Source organism: Pelodiscus sinensis, chromosome 1, assembly GCF_052426305.1.
Source record: "Pelodiscus sinensis isolate ZL-2025 chromosome 1, ASM5242630v1, whole genome shotgun sequence".
Taxonomy (NCBI): Eukaryota; Metazoa; Chordata; order Testudines; family Trionychidae; genus Pelodiscus; species Pelodiscus sinensis.
Window position 1 is genome coordinate 155,842,458 of NC_143052.1, and position 23,130 is coordinate 155,865,587.

The following is a 23,130-nucleotide window of genomic DNA, read 5'->3' on the forward strand; positions in this document are numbered from 1 at the left end:
TAGCTCTGTTCCAATAGCCCCCCAGTACCAGCCCTGCCCCCATAGTTACCCACTACTAGCCCTGCCCCCGAGCACCCACTTTGCCAGCTCCCCACCCCAGATACCCCAGGGCTCCCCAGTGTCAGCCCCCTGTCTCTTAGAGTCTTCCACAACTAGGAGCTCCCAGTGCCTGCTCTGCCCCCCTCACCTAGCCCTGCGCTGCCTCCCAGCCGCCAGCTGAGTGCTACTGCCTGGGTTGCAGCTGCTCTAAGACTGCTGTGCCGGGCTCTGCATGGCCCTTCTGCCATGCAGCAAAGCACTGTTCTGCAGAAGGAAGGAGACCCCACTCCTGCCTGGGGCTGAGAGGCAGGGCAGGACATGCCTCTCCCAACTGCTGCAGTGGGAGCAGTGTACCCCAGCTTGGCCCCCAGAGTTACCATGGCCTGACCATGGGCCGTGGACCGGCGGTTGGGAACGACTGACCTAGAAAACAGGCAGTGAGACCTTTAGTTGCCACATCTCTACATTTCCTCCAAACCACTTCCATGCCTGGTGTCAATCTGTCTTCTTCTTTGTTTGGGGTGGAATCTAGTCTGAGACACAACAATATGGCCCTATCTCGATGACCTGCACCAAGGTCTTAATCAGGTATCTTTAACATCGCCCATTCAATGATCTGCGCATTTTTGAGGAAGACCTTGTTCCATAGCTACAGCAATGTTGTTATGTCTAGTACAGTAAACTTCCGATAATCCGGCACCTTTAGGACCCAGGGGGTGCCGGATTATCAAATTTGCCGGACTATCGGAAGGGGGGGCTATGAGGGGTCTGGGGTGGGGTGGGGGGGATGCCACGCCAGACCCCTCATAGCCCCCCCTTCCAATAGTCCAGCTCTGCCTCAGGTGTCCCTGATTCAGCCGCTGCTGGTCAGTTTTGGCAGCGGCTGAATCGGGGACGCCTGCAGCAGAGCAGCTGGAGTGTTGCTGGGTTGGTCCGGCAGCGCCGACCCTTGGTGCGGTGGGACCAACCCGGCAGCACCCCAGCTGCTCTGCCCCAGGTGTCCCCAAGTCAGCCGCTGCTGATACTGATCAGCCGCTGACTCCAGGAAGCCTGAGGCAGAGTTGCTCTGCCCCAGGCTTCCTGGAGTCAACCGCTGGTCAGTTTCAGCAGCGGCTGAATGGGGAACAGCTGGGGCAGAGCAGCTGGGGGGCTGCCGGGTTGGTCCCACAGTGCCGAGGAGCGGCGCTACTGGACCAACCTGGAAGCCCCCCAGCTGCTCTGCCCCAGGGGTCCCCAAGTCAGCCGCTGCTGAAACTGATCAGGGGTTGATTCCAGGAAGCCCGGGGCAGAGCAGCTCTGCCTCGAGCTTCCTGGAGTCAGCCGCTGGTCAGTTTCAGCAGCGGCTGAATGTGGGACAGCTGGGGCGCTGCCGGGTTGGGTCCCGCAGCCCCGAGGGGCAGTGCTATGGGACCAACCCGGCAGCGCCCCAGCTGCTCTGCCCTAGGCGTCCCCGATTCAGCCGCTGGTCAGTTTTAGCAGCGGCTGAATCGGGGAACCTGGGGGCAGAGCAGCTCCAATGGTCCGGCTGCCCGGAGCACTTCCGGGTTCCTGATGGTGCTGGACCATCAGGAGTACCGGACCATCAGATGCTGGACTATTGGAGTTTTACTGTATGTGCTTTTCAGTCTGACTTTCTTCAGGGCTAGTTCTATAACTGCCTATTGTGAATGCAAATTTAAAAAATGTGTGAATCCAAAATTAGAATTCTTTCACATGCTACACAGAAAGAATGATAAAATGCATGTTGAAACTCTCTACATCGTGACTCCATGGTCTAGCAACATCCATGGTCTGGCACAGATGTTGCAAGACCAGAGAATCCCGGTGGAGGGCTAGCAGCAGGGATTCCTGCGGACTGAGCTACTGGTGGGGTCGCTTGGTGCACGGCAGCGGGGCTGCCCAGTGGGGTTGGGAGACCTGGTGGATAGCTGTCTGACAGCATTGGGAGCCATGGCAGCGGTGGCTCAGTGGGGCCAGGAGCTGCAGCAGGTGGCTGCTCAGTGTGCCAGGAGTGCTGGTGTGCAGCTGCCCAGAGAGGCCAGGAGCCATGGTAGTGGCAGCTGCCCAGTGGGGTCAACAAGGCAGCAGGTGGGAAGCAGGCCACAAGGAAGGATGCAGAGTGACAGAGTTGGGTGCAGAGTGTCAAAGAAGCCAGAAATTACTTCTCCTGGTCCAGCAAAATCCCTCATCCAGAACTGATCACGTCCTGTGGGTGCTGGACCGGGAAGGTCCAACCTTAATAATGCTGCATCTCAAAAGTCCTTCTGGTTTTTTTGCCCAAATCTCCAAAGAATTGGGTCTAAGAGATTTTTCTAGTAACCGATACAGTTTCTTCTCATTTCTGTAGAAATGGGTAGCTTGGATACCTAGGGAATAATACTCATCGACCCAAGAAGTAGATTTCAAAGCTAGTTTGGTTCAGCTTAACATAGTAGGCGTGCTTCCCCTCCAAGCATGATTGCTTTGATGTACTTTTAAACCGTAATACAATATGACTTAACAATAAAGAGAGCTTTATTGATCTGTTTGAAACAGTTATGCTTCCAAGTAAAAATAGTTTGACCAGAATCATTACAGCTTTTCTTAGAAGCGATCATACTGGTGCTTACTGAAGTAGTAAATTACATTTGGAAATGAGGACTGAGACGATCAGATGAATATTCCATCCGTAATAAATATGTGTGCAAAAGGCAAAGATTTGCAAAATTCTACTGCCAAATTGGGGTGTACAAGTTAACAATTAGCAGGACATGCAGTCACAAGAAAAATCTATAGAACAAGATTCCAAGAACATCTCTCTGGCTGCGTCTAGACTGGCAAGATTTTGCACAAAAGCGATTGCTTTTGCGCAAAATCTTGCCGCCTGTCTACACTGGCCACGACTATTTGCGCAAGAACACTGACTTTGTACTGTACAAAATCAGTGGTTCTTGCGCAAATACTCTGACGCTCCTGCTCATGGATAAGCCCTCTTGCGCAAGTATTCTTGCGCAAGAGGGCCAGTGCAGACAGCCAAGTTAATTTCTTGTGCAAGAAAGCCCGATGGCTAAAATGGCCATCAGAAATTTCTTGCGCAAGAGAGCGTCTACACTGGTATGGATGCTTTTGCGCAAAAGATGTCTTTTGCGCAAAAGCATCCGTCCCAGTGTAGACGCTCTCTTGCGCAAATACTTTTAACGGAAAAACTTTTCCGTTAAAAGTATTTGCACAAAATCTTGCCAGTCTAGATGCAGCCTCTGAGTATTGCTCTGAAGCTTGTTATATCTATCAAGTCAGTCTGAAATGTTGGAAGCAACTACAAGCACTGATGAGAGCTTTTTTTGATCATAACAACACTGTGAGATTTCATGTTCTCAGCCATTTTGACTTAACAAATTACACCTATGAGGTAGGTCATATACCTATGACAGGCCAAGAGTCCAAGACCATTGTGATATCAGAGGTAACTCTCCCAATCACCACCCTTCCTCTACAGTTAATATGCATGCAATAGTTTCATTGCTTGTATGAGGGAGACTGCACAGATGATGTATTACATGGTCCAAAAGCCACATGTGTGTGTCCAACTGACACAGCACAGTCAAACATAAATATCCCTGCATAACACCAACAGACACAGATCAGCACAGTCTTCCACACAACACTACCAGCATACACAATAATCCCAAACTCACATAGCCTCTCACTGCAGCACATACCCCTCATTTGCCACCTGTACAAATTTATACAACTTTCTCTGCACAGCAACACAATCAGCACACACAACTACTCCAAACATCACTTTGAAGACTGTTTTGGGTCAGTGTGCAGCAAAGGAAAGAACTACATATTGAAAATATCACCAGGTTCAATCACTGGGATTTCCAGCCTGTTACTATCCAATTTTTAAGTTCTCAGCCATTTTGAGTTTGACACACACGACTTTACTAATTATACCTGAGCCACAGCATGGGCTTTTAATTATTAGTACATTTGTAATTACTGCCAATGTGTGTAAATAGAAACAACCAATTAAAAAGTAAAAATCTTATGTATATGGGACTGTTGTATCTTGCTGAAAAATGCATAGCTCTTTCTTGCTTCAAATATGGCAGCATCTGGGTCTGTACAAATGAAAATGTCAATGAGATTTATTTACTTTTAGTCCCTTGGAATCTGCAACTTCATGTGTTCTTAAAAATCCACTCAAACTGCTTCATGCCATGCTGGTACTCTGATTTTTGCAGGCAGCCAGTTATTGTTCCCAAGAGCAGCGATAGGGTTTGCCTACACATCAAGGCTATAGTCGAATTAAGCTACGCAACTTCAGCTATGTCAATTGTGTAGCTTAAGTTGAAATAGCTTAATTTGGCTTTTTGGCACTCTCTACACAGCAGGAAGTCAAAGGAAAAACACTCCTTTCAACTTTCATTACTCCTCATAAAATGAGGGTTACAGAAGTTGGAGTAAGAAGTCCTCCAGTTTGACATCATTTTGAAATAAATGTTTGTAAGTGTAGACACGCACTATGTTATTTTGGAATAATGTCAGTTATTCCGAAATAATGTTGCTGTGTAGATGTACCCATTGGCTGTGTCTAGACTGGCAAGTTTTTCCGCAAAAGCAGCTGCAAAAGCAGCTACTTTTGCGGAAAAACTTGCCAGCTGTCTACACTGGCCGCTTGAATTTCCTCAAGAACACTGACGATCTCATGTAAGAAATCAGTGCTTCTTGTGGAAATACTATGCTGCTCCCGTTCGGGCAAAAGTCCTTTTGCGCAAAGCTTTTGCGCAAAAGGGCCAGTGTAGACAGCTCAGATTTGTTTTGTGCAAAAAAGCCCAGATGGCGAAAATGGCGATCGGGGCTTTTTTGAGCAAAAGCGCGTCTAGATTGGCATGGACGCTTTTCTGCAAAAAGTGCTTTTGTGGAAAAGCGTCCGTGCCAATCTAGACGCTCTTTTCCGCAAATGCTTTTAACGGAAAACTTTTCCGTTAAAAGCATTTGCGGAAATTCATGCCCGTCTAGACGTAGCCAATGTGTGCAATGTACTTCATATAGTAAGCTTAGTTATTTATTTAGGATATAGGGTGTTGTAGTTTGGCTTTTCACTGACTTTTCCTGTGCTAAGATAGGCATCCCAATATTTTTTGGTTTTCTGGGTCTCATGTTTGGGACCATTTTTTTACTGTTTGTCAGTATGGCTGATCCCAGTATGCTTAGCTTTGTGCTACTGCTGCTAATAAAAGAGCCCTGAAAACCTCTGTGACTAACAGAGCAATTATTAGTCCATCAGGCCCAGAATGCACAATTCAAAAATTAATGTAAGAAATCAGAGAAGTGAGGCTCATACGTTCTGTTGTGACTCCAAGAACTAGAGTCATGTTAGAGACAGGAAGAGGAAATAAATCACTTGAGTAGAACTAGCCAGAGGTAGCAGACATCAGGGCCTAATTTTAAGAGGCACTGAACATCAGATGTAGTTAATGGGGGCTGCATAAGAAACTCAGGCTCTGAGCGTCTCTCTATATCTGGAGAATAGGGGAGAGCGAGCTCCGCAGTGGCCCTTGCTAGACCATAGGTAAAGCACCTAAACGGTGGCTTCATCTACACAGACATACTCACACAAGCTCTCAATAGCTAATGAACAGGAGTGTAGTCATGACAGCACAGGTTCACGCTGATATCAAGGTTGTGCTATCATGGCTACACTCTTGTTTTTAGCGAGCCTCCTCTAATAATTAGAATGAGGGCTGGTGACAGACTTCACCAAGCCTTGGACAAAATGCAAGGGGCATGGTTCCAGGGTCCTGGAAGGACGGGTCCTCCAGCAGAAGGAGCAGGGCTAGAGGCAGCCAGCCCTCAGTGCTGCCTGGACCATGCCACACAGGGCTCAAGCAGCAATTTAAAGAGCTCAGGGCTCCAGCCTCTACTGCCACCATGGTAGCAGCGGTGGCAGCCCAGATCCCTGGGCCCTTTTAAATTGCTGGGCCCTGGGACAACTGCCCCCTTTCTTGCCAACAGCTCTGATTAGGCTAGTTATTTGAATGTCTACATTTAGGTATCCAGATTTGGGAAATTGGATTAAGGGGCAAATTCTGCTCCAGTCTCTGTGAAGGGTCTCTTGGTAGGTTACTTCCACTGCAGCGGGCAGGCAGGATATGAGAGGCTGAACAGGGTCCTTCTGTAGCAGAGTTTGATATACATAAATCGTTTTCTGCTTTTATTCATCATACTGAATATTGACCTCTTCTATTGCAGGCCAAGCTTTCATCTATCCATATGGCAAGACTTCATGCATCTACGAAAACCCCATCCTCAGGCCACTTGAGGGGCTGCAAGGAGTTTCAAGAGAGCCAAGATATTAAATGCCATTGTCACATGAAGGCATGCAAAATATCTTCACCAGAAGGCTCAGGATCAAATAGCAGATCAAGCTCCATCCAGGAATTTTCAGAATCCTTTGAGAAGCAACTACACTTCAAAAACAAGCGCTCATTTTCTTTGGTAGGTAACCACCATTATAAGGTGCTTAGTTCAGATAAGAAACAATGAGCCAAATTCATCTGATTGACTTCAGTGCGGGTATACCAAGGATGCATGTATCTTAAAGGAGGCAGCTGGTATGGTACTACAAATAGGCTTATTAAGATAATATACTTTTAGCCTGAACACTCGAAATGTGAAATTATGCATACCAGCTGTGGGCGGGATTCCAAAATAAGATAATTAACCTGGACTGACCAGAGCAGTAAGACATTTTGAATGGACTCTCCAGCTCAGCCAATCAAGTGTTACAATATTTAAAATGTTGCTATTTTTTATGGCTGATCAAGTAAGTACCTGCTCACCTTAGCTGTGAAACCCTGCCCTCTTCTCATTGCTACTAACCTGTTTAACCAGAGTAAGATGCTAGTTAGAGGGCCCCTGAAGAGCATAGGCATTTTATTCTATTTACTACCTTTTTTCGTTTCCCAGAATTTAACACCCATTCTTGTATTTTAGCTATTCCTGTTAGGGTTTTTTTTTTTTTTAATCTTCATGGCCTTTCATAAGAGGAACTCTGTCAACTTGAATCATACTGCCTGGAAAAGATTTTATTTATTCTTACAAATGAAAACTAAGATTATTAGGACTGAATACATAGAGGGAAAAACATTTCTATTTTACCAATTTGTTTGCTTTGCATTTGACAATACTTTGTGTATAGTAATTGTCAGCTGTCTGAGAGGGTCTTTTATACTGTAATATGGAAATGACAATCTCCTTTTACAAGAAGGAGATGTGATTGTAAAAGCACCAAAAATTGGTAGATGGACTCTGGAGCAGACACTGAAGCTGAAATGACTTTTAACTCGTTGTCATTTTTTGTTTTGCTAGATTTTGGGTTGATCCTGATTCAGAAAGGCATTTAAACAGGTGTCTTAAGCATGGGACTTCAATAGGACTTCTCCCTTTTGTTACATTCAAATGGGCCCACATACTTCAGGGTTAGACATCTGCATATGTAAGTTGCTGAATTCAGCCCCAAAGAGAAGAGATTGGCTACCCTATGTCTTTTAAAGACAAAAGTTGTTTAAAAAACCACAATTAAATTTCCAAGTTGTTAACTCTTAGGGTCAGATCGTGACCTGGCATTAATTTGCAAATCTCCATTTAAGTAATATTGGCCACACTGGTTTACATCAGCTGACCTGTAGTTTTAAAAAAGTTTTAAAATATACTTTAACTTGATGATTTAGTTTAAAGTAGATATAGAAAAGAAAGGGCTGGCAATGGAGAACAGTATGCACCAGATTCTGACTGACTTTGAATGGTGGGACAAAGAGAAGAAATATCATAAATGTCCTTTCTTTTGCTCATGCTCCCGGGCAGGAACCAGCCACAAAATCACAGTCTTTTGTCTCCTTGAACACAAGGAGTGCTCCAAGCTCATGAAGATGACAATTATCATGAAGAGGGTAATTATAGTGTATAAGGCCATTGTTATAACATTATGTATATCTCTGTAATCTCTTTTCTTCCTTTAGGGACTGCTGAGATGAGATTGTATTTAATTTAGGATTTGCACTGTCCCTTTTGCTTTTTTCCACATAACCATTCTGCTATATTTATTGTTTATAAGAGTGGCCTTGGCTAGATAGTCTGCAAATGCCCAATACACTTTGGATAAATGTTCTGCATATAATGCACAAAGCTCTCACTTCTGACTGTACTTTACAAGGAAACCAGAATGTGTGTGGATAACAATTAGATCTCCATGGGGTATAACTGGAGTATATTTTGGTTTGCTTTTCAGGTAGCGTGATACTTTAAGGTGCTGAGTTCTTTCAAAGCCCCTTGAAGTCAGTGCAAGTTGAAGGTGTTCAGCATCTTGAAATACTGGACAGTAGGAGACAAAAATATGAGAGAGAATGTGGGTGTGCACTTGAACTTGAGAATTATTATGTCTTTGAACACAATTAAAGTATTGAATCCATCCCTTATACTGCAACACAGGAAAGATACATGGGGAAGAGGTAATCCTATTAATCCTCATTCTCAGTGTATCGCTTCCCCCCTTGAAAGTTGCATGGATGACAGCTAATAACCTTCAACACCAGTGTTTGGGGAGTCTTCAAAACCAACAAAGGACATCATCAAGGCATGTGAAGGCTTCATTACAACCTGGATCAAGTGAGAGAGTAGCAAGACAGAGGCTGGGTTGAAATCCCAGGGCTCTTCCTCCCTCGGGAACTTTCAGATGGGTGGTCTCATCCTATAGGTATGCAGCAGACCAAAGTTATAGGGGAATACATATTGCACCCTGCTGAAGTCTAGGGTGACTACTCTGGGGCCATGAGTTTGAGCCAGTCATGTTAATGCTGATTTTGCAGAGGTAGGTCACCAGTATTTTTTATAACATTTTTTGATGAAATAAATTATAAATTTTGTGTCTCTGTGAAGATTTGTTTCTAATTTTCTCCATTCTATTTGCCTTTCAGCAACCTGATGGCATGAAAGAGAGAAGAGAGAGAGCAAGATTGTGTGTGTCCAGGAGCAGGTCTCACAAGAAAGAGGGAGAGAAGAGGGAGCCAAAGAAAGAGCAGGAGGATGAAGAAGGTCCAGTGGCTGCTGTTGGGAAACAAAGCTAATAGCTTCCATCATAAGCAGGCATTAAAAAGAGATATTCCTTCTGCTTAAAAGGTTACAGAGAATTGGAATAATTCACTTATGCATTCTAATTGAAAGAGTAAAGTGAGTTTTGTCATTTTGTTTTGACTACAGGAAGGGCACTTAAAATAAAGTAAACCCTAATTTTTTAAATAAAATTAATACAATGATACCTCTGAAGATGTGTTTCTATTGTCCTCTGCTTACTTTCTCCATTAGAAATGTGACACTTGCTTTAGAGAAAGTGGACACCTAGTTATATCCAGCTTTAAGTGAGCCCTGCATCATTTCAATCTGGATTTCACCCAAATTTAACTTTAGCATAGTAGTAGATATGCTTATGTAAGAGGAGAATACAGATAGCTTGCAGAGCCTTACAAAAACACACATTACCCACTTAATTTCAATTTTTGTTATAAATTGGAAACTCAGTCCAAAATGTTTGGGGGAAGGGGAGGAAGTCACATAAACTGCCATGCACTGCATAGCTTTGACAGTTGGTTTGGTTTGTCTTGAAAATGAAAAGTTTCTTTTTTAACCACCGCCACCACCACCACCATTTATTGAATAAAACTAAAGGAATACACAGCTTTCACTGAATACGTCACTGGCTCTGTCTAAATCCTGCCACACTCTTCCTTGCTATACCTTATCCAGCTATGCTTCCTCACCCATTATTATCCCTCAGTGTTACACTCCACCTCATCTCTCCCTCCAGTGGCAATTCCTCCCCCTCCCACGAGCTAATTCACCCTCCCACTTCTACCGCCCATATCTCACTCACCATCTACCTCAATCTCCCTTGTACTGGTCTCTCCCTACCCCATTTACTATCTCACCCACTCCACAGTTCCTGTGAAACCTCATTGCTTTATTTCAGGTCTTGCCTCTTGTGTGCCTCCTGGTAACCTAAAGATTTCCCCAATAAAAGACGGCTTTGCCAACCTGTCGCTTGCCAAGCTGTGTTGTTCAGGGGGTTGACAGAACACTGCTCCCACAATCCAACAAAGCAGGAATGCTCAGGGGAAGGGTCACAGTCCTTTTACCCTTACCCCTTGCTCCCCTTCCATGATTAGGGTCTTTATCAAATAAAGGGAGCTGTGCTCCAGCACTACCCTTTGTACATAGGACCTAGCCTTATCTCCCAAGGGTTGAAGTTTTCCTATACTTAGGGGAAACTCCCACCAAATGTGGGCAAGATTTCCTGCTGGGCACAGGAAAATTCTGCTCTAGTGACAGAGCTTCCCTCAGCAAAAGAAAAAAAGAACTAGGTAAATTCATGGACGATAGGTTCATCAATAGGTATTAGCCAGGATGGCTGAGTATGGTGTCCTTGAGTTTCTGTTTGCCAAAAGCTGGGAGTGGACAACAGGGGATGGATCACTTGATGATTACCTATTCTGTTCATGCCCTCTAGGGCATCTGGCATTGACCACTGTCTGGTCATGGACATTTGGTCTGACCCAGTAAGACCATTCTCATGAAACCTTGTCCATTGTGAGCAGGGTTTCACTAGGCCTTGCCTACAGAAAACAGGGATTGCATAACACCAGTAGGGAAGATGGAAGACTAATGATAGGCAAGAGTACATTTTTTTGGGTTGTCCTAACTTTGATTTTCCATGATTAGCAGAAATCTTGTCACTTTAAAGCAAAGTAATGTTTAACTTTGAATGTCCAAATCTTTTAAAAGTGTAAGTTGTCTGTAAAGCTTTTTAAAAACTTCGCTCCATCTTAATTTTTTTTGTGTTGGAGTATAAACCAGGTGACCTGTGGTTAATGTTCTGTAAAATGTTTTTCCTTTGTACCAAATGTTATGTAATAAATACAAATGAAAAAATAAAGATGTGCCCGTTTGTAGGTGTCATTAATGAGTTAATTACAGGTTCAAACTGGATCTTCACAAAGTCCTTCTTTCATACGAAACTGCTATGCAGATGCAATTTTCTTAAACTAAAATTTGAAAATCACATTATACAATATAGGATAGAAGCTGTTACAGATACCAGATGAGCTGTGCTTTGGACCCCTTTCCGGCATACCCGTCAAGTAGCAGGCTTCACCACTCTCAAGGGTGGAACCCTGCAATTCAGCCAGGTCCTCTGGGTTGCAAATCCTCATTTCCCAACCGTGTTGGCATTTCAGGGAAAGCTCTGTTTGGTACCTACAAGAAACTTCCCTCCAGGAGCATGAGACCAGTGGCTGATTAAAATTATTCAAAACTGCTGCTTCTTCCAAACCCATGTATTGTTTATTTGATCAAAGGCAAATAACAATCAGGAAAAAAGGTTAAAAGCCTATACACTGTGTATTACCCAAAGCTTAATTATGAATTGCAACTCGGAGGCAGTGGTGAGAACGTGCAGAGAGTTCGGAAGTTGGTTTAGAACAAGTAGAGGTACGAGACAAGGAAATCCGATATCACAGAGTATCTTCATGACACACCTAGAGAGAGCGATGGACAAGATCAAGGAAGAGGTAGAAGGGATATCGGTGCACAGGATGAGAATTAACAACTTGAGGTTCACGGATGATATAGTTATCATTGAGGAAGATGAAGAGAAGCTAGTGAAAACGGTGCAGGAGCTAAATGAGGAAAGGAAGTGGTATGGACTTATTAAGAATATCGATAAAACAAAGACAATGGTATTTGGAGATAAGGAAATAGGAAGGAAGATCAGTATAGATGGGATCTAACTAGAGAACACAGAGAAGCTCACGTCTTTGGGTAGCAACATGACGTATGATCTAGACTGTAAGAAGGAAATAGTGACTAGAATAGCGAAAGCAAGAGTGAGTTTGAAGGCAATAGATAAGATCTGGAAAAGTAAAGCGATTAGCTTAGAAATGAAGCTGAGCATCTTGAAAACATGTATTTAGCAGCATGTTATATGGATGTGAGACATGGGTGATATAACGAAAGATTTGAGGAGAAGGACATATTGGCATTCGAGAGGAGTTATTATAGAAAGATCCTGAGAATAAGAGGGATGCAGAAGGTCAACAACGAGGAATTATATAGGATGATACAGCCAAAAGAGAATTTCCTGCAGAAGGTTATACAACGGAAGTTACAGCTATTCGGGCATATCTGTAGAATGAATGACGAGCAAAAAGTTAAGACCCTGGCATTCAGCATAATGGATGGTCCAAATAGGAGAGGCAGACCCCACAGAGAATGGGCAGATGATATAGATTGGTGCAGAGCTAGTCTACAGCCGCTCCGCACTGGACAGGGAAAGTTGGAAGGAAATAGCGAGGGAGGCATCGGACACCAATGGGGGTTGAGCCCAGGGTTGTGGATGACGATGATGATCTGGAAAAACAAGTAATGTATTCCCTCAAAATCATCATCATCAACTAGCACCAATGAACAGAGCTAATTTTAAAGCAAAACCCTCTACCACTAGAGCTAAGGGAGAACTAGCTAGTTGTGGGAAGGACCCCGGATTTTCCAGGACAAGAGAGTCCTGGTGGAGAGCTAGAGCATGGGAGCCCTAGCAGCTGGCAGGTCAGTGGGAGACTGATGTGCGGCAGTGGGAGCCCCACGCACAGTAGTGGGGCCACCCAGTAGGTCAGCAGGAGCCCAGCATCCATAGAGGCAGTGGGACTGCCAGGAGCTGCAGCAGGAGCCCAGTGCGCATAGAGGCAATGGGGCTGTTAGGTGCTGCAGCAGGGGCTGACAAGACAGCAGATACCATTGAGAGGGGGATCTAGCTGGGGGGCCAGTAATCAGGCCAGAGTTGTAGGGGGCTGGTGTCAGGGGACCAGAAATAACCTCCCCTGGTATGGCAAAATCCCTGATCCAGGACCAGTCAGGTCCTGAGTGTGCCAGACCTGGGAGGTCCAACCTGTACACTGCACCTCCCCTGGCTCACAGGGGACAGGTTATGTTCTGTTAAAATAATCTCCTCTTCTGTGTTTCTTGACATCTGAGTCCAGTTAGTATACTCTGTTGTGCAAAATGAATTCAGGAGTACACAGAAAAATTCTTCTGTAATAGGCATCTGAATAGGAGGAGCCATCCATAACATAGGGTAAGTTTAGACTGCAGTCTTCTTTCAGAAGAAGCTTTTCCAGAAGAGAGCGTTCACACTGCCAAAGCTCATCGAAAAAGCGATCTGATTTTTTGAAAGATAGCGTTCACACTGAATGGACTCTATCTCACATTTAAGCTGTGATTACTATGGACGGAGTGGCTACCAGGGCACCTGTGCTTTTTCCTCTTTCCCCTTCTTTTGAAAGAACTCCCTCTTTCCCGTCCACACCCACCTTTTTGCAAAAGAGCTCTCTCAGAAAAGGCTTTCTTCCTTATAGAATGAGGTTTACCAATGTCGGAAAACCCCCTGTGTTCTTTCAATTTTCTTTCGAAAGAATGCAATAGCAGTACGGACGTAAGTGATGTTTTTTTCGGAAAAACGGCCATTTTTCCAAAAAAAACCCCTGCAGTCTAGACGCACCCATAATGATTTTTAAGAGGACTATCAAAACACTTTGCAGTGTCACTACCCATGCTTTTAGGTTTGTGAATGTAAAATTACCCTGATGCTTCTGATGTATTATTTAATCAAAGCATGATTTTGAGGATGAATCAAAGTTTAGGTACACATTTACATATGACTATTATTCAGTGTAACCACTGACAAAGAAAGGTAGCATGAAATTGTTGCTACATTTATTTATACACTAGCAGAACATTCTGAGAAAAAGGGAAAAATCAGAAACAGAAAATCAAAAACAAATAACTCAAAAGAATACATAAAGTAGAATATGAAATAAACACAGCAAAAGAAAAAGCTAACAATGAATATGCAAATATACAAATGAATACATTTTGGATTTGTTCTTAGCTGTATGAAATAATACTGATGGATGCCCCTAACACACTCTTTGGGCTTTCAATCAACACATAGGATACGTCTAGACTACATCCCTTTTTCGTAAAAGGGATGTAAATTAGACGTATCGCAATTGCTAATGAAGTGGGGATTTAAATCTCCCCCACATCATTAGCATAAAAATGGCTGCTGCTTTTTTTCCGCATGGAGCTTTGTCGGAAAAAAGCGCCAGTCCAGACGCTGATCCCTTATTTCATAGAGGGATAAGGGATCTTTCGGAAAAGCCTTTATTTCCGCAAGATCAGTGTCTAGACTGGCACTTTTTTCCGACAAAGCTCCGTGCGGAAAAAAAGCGACAGCCATTTTTATGCTAATGAAACGGGGGAGATTTAAATCCCCACTTCATTAGCAATTGTGTTATGTCTAATTTACATCCCTTTTACAAAAAAGGGATGTAGTCTAGATGTAGCCATATTGAATACAGTCTCTAACAGGCTGCTTAAAATTATCCATTAAGAAAACCAGTCATAATCCCAGGATCTGCCATTATCCTAGTAGCCATCAAAGCCCTGGAAAAGATATAGACCTTTTAGCATGTCAAGAAAGATTATACATCAAGGGTCAGATGGACTAAGCCGGGAAGTGAATTCCAGAGTCAACGGACCTGCACAGAGAATCAGTTCCTTTTCTTTAACACGGGGGCAGTCCCAGCTTATTCTCTGTTTAAATAAAGGAGGAAATAAATTCACTCATCACAGGACACATCACTAATGGGCCTGATTTTCATTTACACTAAGACTGTTTTACACTGCTTTGGTTATTTACACCCACTTTCAGGCCTTTTTACACTGCTTGAGGTTTAATTTGTAATGGAAGAAGTGCTAGTGCTCAAGTAATGAGGCATCAGGACTAAAACAATTTTTTTACTTCCATAATTGTCACGGCATGTCCAGAGGTACCAGGGCCTTGAACTGCCAGACCTAGAAGTGCTAGGACTCAGCCTTGACAGGCTCTGGCACAAATTAAGCAGTGACCGTGTATAAAATTCCTTTAGGCCAATAGGAACCAGACCAAAAGACTGACCTAGCATAACATGGCTCTTTCCCTTCTCACAGACCTTCCTTTGCTAGTCTATAGAAGGATACACCTATTCTGTGGAGCTGATGGGCTGGACTCCACTCATCCTCAAGGAAGATCTCTCTGAAATCCAGGTTGCCAATCACAAGCCCAGTATGACCCCTCCTGACCTATTGGCAAACACAGATTCCATTTTCTTTAAGACCATGCCGAGATTAGCCAGTAAGAAGCTGTAAGAGATGGATCATAGCTTTATCCACAACCAGCTTGCATGTTTTTAAACATGTCTGTCCTTGTCCATGCTCATGGCACAATGGTGTTTAACATCAAGCTGATTAAATTTGGTTAGTTAACATATTTTCTATCATGATGGATTTTCCCAATGAAGAGAAGGCCTTGAAGACAAGACACAGATGAGGGATGTATGACGGTTGTACTCATCAGTAAGGCTGTGGAGTTTCTCCAGTCCTTCCCACATTGCATGAGGGACCCTAAGGGTGTGTCTAGACTACAGGGTTTTGTCGACAAAAGTGGACTTTTGTCGACAAAACTATACCTGCGTCCACACTACCGCTGAGTTCTGTCGACATAACGTCGACAGAACTCAGCAGTTTTGTCGACGCTGGTAAACCTCATTTTACGAGGCATAACGCCTTCTGTCGACAGAGTTTCTGTCGACAGAAGGTGTTATTGCATGTAAACTGTCCTTTGCGTCTACACTACCATGTCGACAAAGCAGCTTGCTTTGTCAACAGAACTGAATGTAGTGTAGACGCTCTTTGTCGACAGAAGTTTTGTCGACAGTATCTGTCGACAAAACTTCTGTTGACAAAAGCCTGTAGTCTAGACGTACCCGTAGATACATTTATTCTACTCATGAGGCTGAAGTATGAATCAAAGAAGATCTCTGCTTCTGCTCTGCAGGCTGCAGGGAAGAATTCTTGGATGTTTTTCCCTTATACACATCACGAGTGCCTGGACAACTTATTCAGGCTGGGTTCCAAGCACAGAATTTGGTCATTAGAAGATAAATCTGCTCACAGATCTACACAGAAAATCACTGGCATGATTTAGCACAAATACTTTTAATGGAAAAGTTTTTCCATTAAAAGTATTTGCGCAAGAGAGCATCTGTATTGGCAAGTGCCTTTGCGCAAAAGATTTGCTTTTGCGCAAAAGCATCCATGCCCTGTATAGACGCGCTTTTGTGCAAGAAAGCTCTGGCAGCCATTTTGGCCATCGGAGCTTTCTTACATAAAAAATTCCTGTCCCTGTGTACACCGGCCCTCTTGCGCAAGAACACTTGCGCAAGAGGGCTTTTTCCCGAGTGGGAGCGCCCGAGTTCTTGCGCAAGAACACTGACAATCTTACATTAGATTGTCAGTGTTCTTGTGCAAATTCTCGCGGCCAGTTTAGACAGCTGGCAAGATTTTGCCAGTCTAGACGCACCCCATATGTAAGAGCACTCTTTGATTTGCTAATTTACCCAATACAATTTGGTTATTCTGCCACAATTTTTTTCTGGATTAAAGTCATCCTATGACTGACAGTGACTTATGTTCTTTTGAAGGATGAAGATTCGGATCTATGTGTTATTTGTCATGATGATCTCGAGGCCGGCAGCATAACAGAACTTCATTGCATGCACAGCTTTCACAAAGAGGTACAGCAAGAAACTCGAGGGGCCCTATTCCCTGTTTAGCCCTAGAAGAAGAAAGATTCCGTTTATGACCTTCCATGACAGCAACTAGACTTTGATCAAGCCCTTTGTACAGTTGGATGAGACAGGTGTATGTGTAGAAGCTGCTCCACAACATGATGCTCCTTCTACACTGCATGAATTCTCCAGTGTCCAGTTAAGCTGTCTCAACAACAACTTTGCACTAATGGAGAGTTCAGGGCTGGATCAGAACACCTTTATATATTTTGTATTTGTTCCTGATATCAGTTGATTGAAAAATATAGCAAAAGAATGGAAGCTGGATGTCTCAGGGCATGGGATAGAATTGGGATTAGGATAATGATAGGCATAAGAGAGTTTAACCTTAACAAGGTTCGAATCTGACCCAGGAAAGAAGTACCCAAGTATTGTTATAAATGTGGGCTGCTGAATGTGAAAGAGTTTGGTAAATTTGGTGCAATCCTGAGTGGACAGTTGATTAGATGGCAAAAAACACATATACATGGCATCTGTATTGGCATTCTATGGCTACGTCGACATTGCATCCCTCTTGCACAAAAGCCTATGAAAATGAAGCACGGATTAGCATATTGCCACACTTCATTTGCATAATTAATTAAGGGCCGTTTTTGCGCAAGAGGCTTTTGCACAAGAGCCATTCTTCCTGAAAAAATTAGGAAGAATGGCTCTTGCTTAAGAGGGGGTTTTTGTGCAAAAAGGAGCTGTGTAGATGGCTCCTTTTTGCGCAAAAGCCTCCTGCGCAAAAATGGCCCCTAATTAATTATGCAAATGAAGCATGGCAATATGCTGATCTGTGCTTCATTTGCATAGGCTTTTGCGCAAGAGGGATGCAATGTAGATGCAATAGGTAAAATGACCAAAGATCAAATTAGTCATAGAAAATGGATTATGTCCCTAGAAATTATTTTTCAAGCTGATGTTTTTGGCATCTCTTCTGTGGATAAACACACAGGATCTTTGTCTCAAGAATTGTCAATTTAGATGAGAGAAAGAGTGCGAGAAAGAGTGTACTAAGGTTCTTATACTCCTGAAAAAATTAAAATTGAACCCGATCCTGATCCTACTGAAATCATTTCAATTCAAGCAGAAATGAATCCAATCACAGCATTTATGGAGAAACTCAAGGAGGATGGGTGAGATTATCTAGATTTGGTTGGTCCTACCTCGGGAGGCTAGACTTGATAAACTCTTGAGTTCCCTTCCAGACCTATATTCTGTGATTCACCATAGACATGGGTTTTTATGCTGTTTTTTAAAAATTTTAGATCAAAATTTTAATAATGTATGGGAATTTAGCAGTCATGCCTCTCAAAATTCCTCATACTTGACTGTCAGTGCAACAAGTTTGGATTGCTAACTTTCTCTTTCCCATAATATTTTCCTCCAACAGTGTATCGGAAAGTGGCTGCTAAAGAAGCCCACCTGTCCAACCTGTCGCATCCATGTGCTTGTGTCAACTATTTTAGATCTTCATCGACCAGGATGAAAAAAGAGCTCAGAAGGACTCCATAGAGGACTCATTCAAAGCGCCATTTCACTTAGAAAAAAGAACAAAACAAAAAAGGATTGTCATGCCTTAGGTCACAGGGCACAAGCTAGTTAAAACCAGTATAGCTTTTTTTAATGATAGAAATTATTTAAAAAGACCAAAAATGACTTAATTGAAAATTAACTAACTCGTTCTGCCTGTGCATGCCACTGCAACATGCCAATGTTTGAGGGGGAAAAGGGGGGGGAAATTGTTTTTCCAATTGTACAGACAACTGTAAATAAAAATCATACATTTGCTACAAAAAGAAATAATTTAATGGTGAATTTCACTCATTTTTGTTAAATGGCTGGATGATATGATTTTGTACAATAGAGGCAACACTTTAATCCATATCAAGAGAATTAAGTGCCACACCTGCATGAAGTTAAAAATTAATTACAGTGCCACTGAATGACTTCGGATTTACAGATATTACAATGAAAACAGGAGCAGTGATGCTGTAATCTTCCCTTGTTCTCTAAGCCTTTCTTACACTATTATTTTTAATCTGTATTAATCAGATTCATCTTTTGGATTCCAGGTTCCCAAACTTGTTATGAAAGTCAGTTGACTAGTTGGTTGATCAGATCATACTGCTCTGGGCCAGATGAAGGACTAATTTTTTAAAAATTACTTATGCAAAAGACACTTCAAGAAAACATATTAACAGTATATAATTCCACTAATGGGCTACGTCTAGACTGGCATGATTTTCCACAAATGCTTTTAATGGAAACGTTTTCCGTTAAAAGCATTTGCGGAAAAGAGAGTCTAGATTGGCACGGATGCTTTTCTGCAAAAGCACTTTTTGCGGAAAAGCGTCCGTGCCAATCTAGACACGCTTTTCTGCAAAAAAGCCCCGATCGCCATTTTCGTGATCGGGGATTTTTTGCGCAAAACAAATCTGAGCTGTCTACACTGGCCCTTTTGCACAAAAGCTTTGCGCAAAAGGACTTTTGCCCGAACTGGAGCAACATAGTATTTCCCAAGAAGCACTGATTTCAGACAGTAGGAAGTCAATGTTCTCGCGGAAATTCAAGTGGCCAGTGTAGACAGCTGGCAAGTTTTTCCACAAAAGCAGCTGCTTTTGCGGAAACCTTGCCAGTCTAGACACAGCCACAGGATTTAAAAGATTGCAGATGTAATGATAAAAAATGAGATAGGAAAGAAAATTATTATAACTATAATCATATACCATTCAAATCTAAGGCTGATTCTCAGCTCATGTATCCCATAAAGTCAAACTATGCCCTTGAATGTGTATGTAGGATTCTCAATGGTGAGGATGGGAGCAGAACTTGGATCTCAGGGCAGAATTTGGCCTGTTACTTAGGGACTGCAGCATATATTGAGTTAGTCAGTAGGGGATATTGCTGGTATATCTAGAACAGTCCTGCATCAATGTTTTCTAGTTACTTAATCATTATATGATGCAATTCCCAAGCTATACATCAAATCCCATGGGCCAGATTCTTCCATATCACCACTGATAAATTTAAAATATGGCAGTTCCCAAGAATCAGCCCTATATTCCAGGTTGTTTAATGTACTCTATATATGAGGTGTTCCGGGAAGATTGTTCTGAAACACAGGGGTCAGCATTATCAAGAGAATGATAGTATATCCATCTTGTCCCATTTGGTTTCTACTCTGAAAGAGTGTAGACATGATGTCTTATCCTAGATATTTCTTATTGAGAATAGGGAATATTTCTTTTTCAAGATAGCATGTTTTCTTCAATAAATGCAAGAGAATCTCAATTTTATGAACAATAATCATATGAACAGCCAGTTATATGAACTATATTTATCCAAACAGAATTTACGAAAAAGAAGTTAGGTTGATGAAGAATAACATCCCTTCATGTTTCTAAGCCCTCAGTGCATTACACATCACTTTGCTATGGTTTAAAGCAGGGGTCTCCAAACTACGGCCCGGGGGCCGGATGCGGCCCGCGAGGCCCTCTCATCCGGCCCGTGGAGACCTTTTTGGATTCAAAGGCAGAAGAAGTGAGATTGTTTCAAAACCCATTTGAAGCAGATGTGGCCAGTTGCCCAGATGAACTGCAGCTGGAAGTCATTGATTTGCAAGCAAATGACCTCCTTAGGGACAAGTTCAAAATAGGACTGGTGGGTTTTTACCAGTTTTTGCCCAAGGAAGACTTTCCTAATGTCAAAACTTTTGCATCAAGGTACCTTTCAATCTTTGGAACAACATACCTGTGTGAACAAACATTTTCAAGAATGAAATACGTGAAGAACAATTTGAGAACAAACTTGTCCGATGATAATCTCAGGTCACTGTTGATGTTAGGGACAACAAATCTAAAGCCAGAAATGTCTGCTATTTTGGCATCCAGGAAACAATTTCACCATTCACACTAATACAGGTGTTCATGTGTAGTGTATGAATGTGTTATTAAATAATAACTGAATAAAATAATATTAAATACATAATTTAAAACAACATCCATGTTTTGATTGTTTTTTATTTGGACCTCAAGTGTGCAGTCGGCCCCCGAACTGCTGTTTGATAGTTAATGCGGCCCTCGGGCTGAAAAGTTTGGAGACCCCTGGTTTAAAGGAACAGAGGTGGGGAATGCACCACATTGCAGCTTATACACCTTACTTTTGTAATCTTGAGATGTTTAATTGTATAAATGTTTCTATTTTATGAACTTCTTGGTCCCCATTTTGTTTGTAAAATAGGGATTCTATTGTACATCTTCAGAAGCAGTTGTTTCTTAAAGCCGTCTGCCTTAGCAAGTCATTTAGAAAGAGCAATATTTTCTTACCTGACAATCTAATTTGAGTATGTGCTTAGTAGATCTATTCATGATTTGCATGAGAGGGTCACAGTTCTTCTTGTCTTATCAGTCAGGTAGATGGACATTTGGAACTCTGATTTCATTCCATCATCATTCACAGAAAAATGTCATTGCTTATTTTTTCTGGTCACAATGTCCGCTCTCTTGAGAAGTAAACACAACAAGCTATTTTCTGTGGTTGTTCTCTAAAAATATAATAGTTGAAAATCAGAAAAGTTCCCCATAAGTTTCAGAACATCTCCATTCATGACAGTATAAAGTGAACCATTAATCTTTGCTTAATATGTCACTGTTAATATATTTCATATAAAATCTAGGATAAAAATGATCCTTTTTCTGTAATATATTTCAGAGAAATTAAGCTGTACTGCACATTAAAACTTTGATTCTACAAACAATTGCACACATGCTTAACTTTAGTTCCTTGAAGAGTTCCAGGGAATAATTGTTTGCAGGATTGGGGCCTATGCTAATATTTTTTTCTGTTAAATAAAATAACACATTTCTTAAGCAACAAATAGGAACAGAGAGACATATAATACAGTTTACTTTTTCAAAAGACATCATTTTTAAAAGAAATTGGCAAATTGGAAATCGAAATAAAACAAAAATGGTAGAATAAATTTGATAGTGGATCTTTACTTAGTTTAGATAATTTACAGAAGGAGTCTTACCTCAGAGTTGAAGAAGGGACTGAACATCAGGAGTTACAGCTTTTATTCCTATGTCTGCCACTGACCAGCTGAATGATTTTGGGCTGGTCATTTAGACAATCTGTAAAATGAGTACTAGTTGTTAACTGTTATACCAGGACATTTCAGGGCTTAAAATACCATCACCAGATGTTCTTGTTAGCCAGAAGACATGCTGAAAAATTTAGGCTGTTATAGCACCAGTGATAAAGGTCATAGATCAGATGGATTGTTTTATCATTGGTGATGTCATAAAACAATGAAGTTCATTCTTCTCTTTAGTATGGCTATATACGTTTTTCTTCCAGTAAATAAATATATATTTGTAGCCTTACACGTATAAAACCCTATTTTATCTTTAGATGTAGAGATGCAACCTCAGAAGGAGTAGTTTCCAAAAAGCTGATCTCTTCTCTTTTCTTCAAGAAAGAGGATCGTTTACCCAAGTTTTGTCATTGAACAAGTGCTTCCATATATAGTAGAAGGTCACAGTATTAGTGGACTTTAGACAAAAAGAATAACTATGTGGCTTACTTCCTTGCTATTACAGTGAGCATTGGTGAAATTGGAATATGCAGCCTAGGCACAATAACTTATAGTTAAGGAAAGTTATTTTCTTTTCTTTTCTTTTCTTTTCTTTTCTTTTCTTTTCTTTTCTTTTCTTTTCTTTGAAGGAGAATTTTCTCCATTTTCTTAATAAGTGTCTACATTGACAATTATTCATATGGAACTGCTGTCAACACTGAGGCTGTGTCTAGACTACAAGGAAAAGTCAGAAAAAGATACGCAAATTGCAAAGTGCAATTTGCGTATCTTTTTCCCCTTTTCTCTGGAAAGAGGCTTTTCCGATATTTGGCCCATCTACACTGGGCCAAATGTTGGGAAAAAAGATTCTTTTGGAATATCCCGTCTTCCTCGTAAATGAGGTTTATGGGGATGCCAAAAAATGCATCTGCTTTTCCGATTTTTTTTTCCGGAAAAGCAGATGCATTACTTGGACTCTGCAGTCTTGACATACCCTGAGAGAGAGAGAAAGAGAGAGAGAGAGAGAGAGATACACCCTATCACTCAAGCCCCCTTTCTGTATTCTGTGCTGGGACCTCATACACTAATCCACTTGTCTCCATGTTTCCCTGACAGTTCTGCTTCCCAATTCTCCTAATTTCTTCACTTCAAAACATGCTTCCCCCATAGCCCACCCCTTCCAATTCCTTCTGCTTTCCTATCATGCTCTGTTTTTAAGCTGATGCTTAAACCCCTAAAATGCGATATTTTCCCATGTATCGGTGTTTAACT

General features: G+C 42.1%; 1 protein-coding gene and 1 long non-coding RNA gene across 4 annotated transcripts in view; one reads left to right on the forward strand and one right to left on the reverse strand.

Moving 5' to 3' along the window:
* The window catches only part of LNP1 (leukemia NUP98 fusion partner 1), a 33,276-nt gene extending 14,249 nt beyond the window's left edge, over window positions 1-19,027 (forward strand). For 2 of the 3 annotated variants that reach the window (XM_006130688.5, XM_075915954.2), the window contains 3 exons: window positions 6,277-6,522; window positions 16,653-16,745; window positions 18,175-19,027. In XM_006130688.5, the coding sequence (XP_006130750.3) occupies window positions 6,277-6,522; window positions 16,653-16,745; window positions 18,175-18,270 (435 nt within the window). In that variant the 3' untranslated portion in view covers window positions 18,271-19,027. Of the gene's footprint in view, window positions 1-6,276; window positions 6,523-8,999; window positions 11,206-16,652; window positions 16,746-18,174 lie in introns of those variants that run through there. The other variant, XM_014577279.4, reaches the window with a different exon arrangement.
* Window positions 1-22,028, reverse strand: part of LOC149525657 (uncharacterized) — a 35,021-nt gene extending 12,993 nt beyond the window's left edge. The window contains exons 1-2 of the long non-coding RNA XR_016348580.1: window positions 21,817-22,028; window positions 21,110-21,327 (exon numbers count right to left, since the gene is read on the reverse strand). This is a non-coding gene — a long non-coding RNA (uncharacterized LOC149525657). The remainder of the gene's footprint in view (window positions 1-21,109; window positions 21,328-21,816) is intronic.
* Window positions 22,029-23,130: the final 1,102 nt, after the last annotated feature.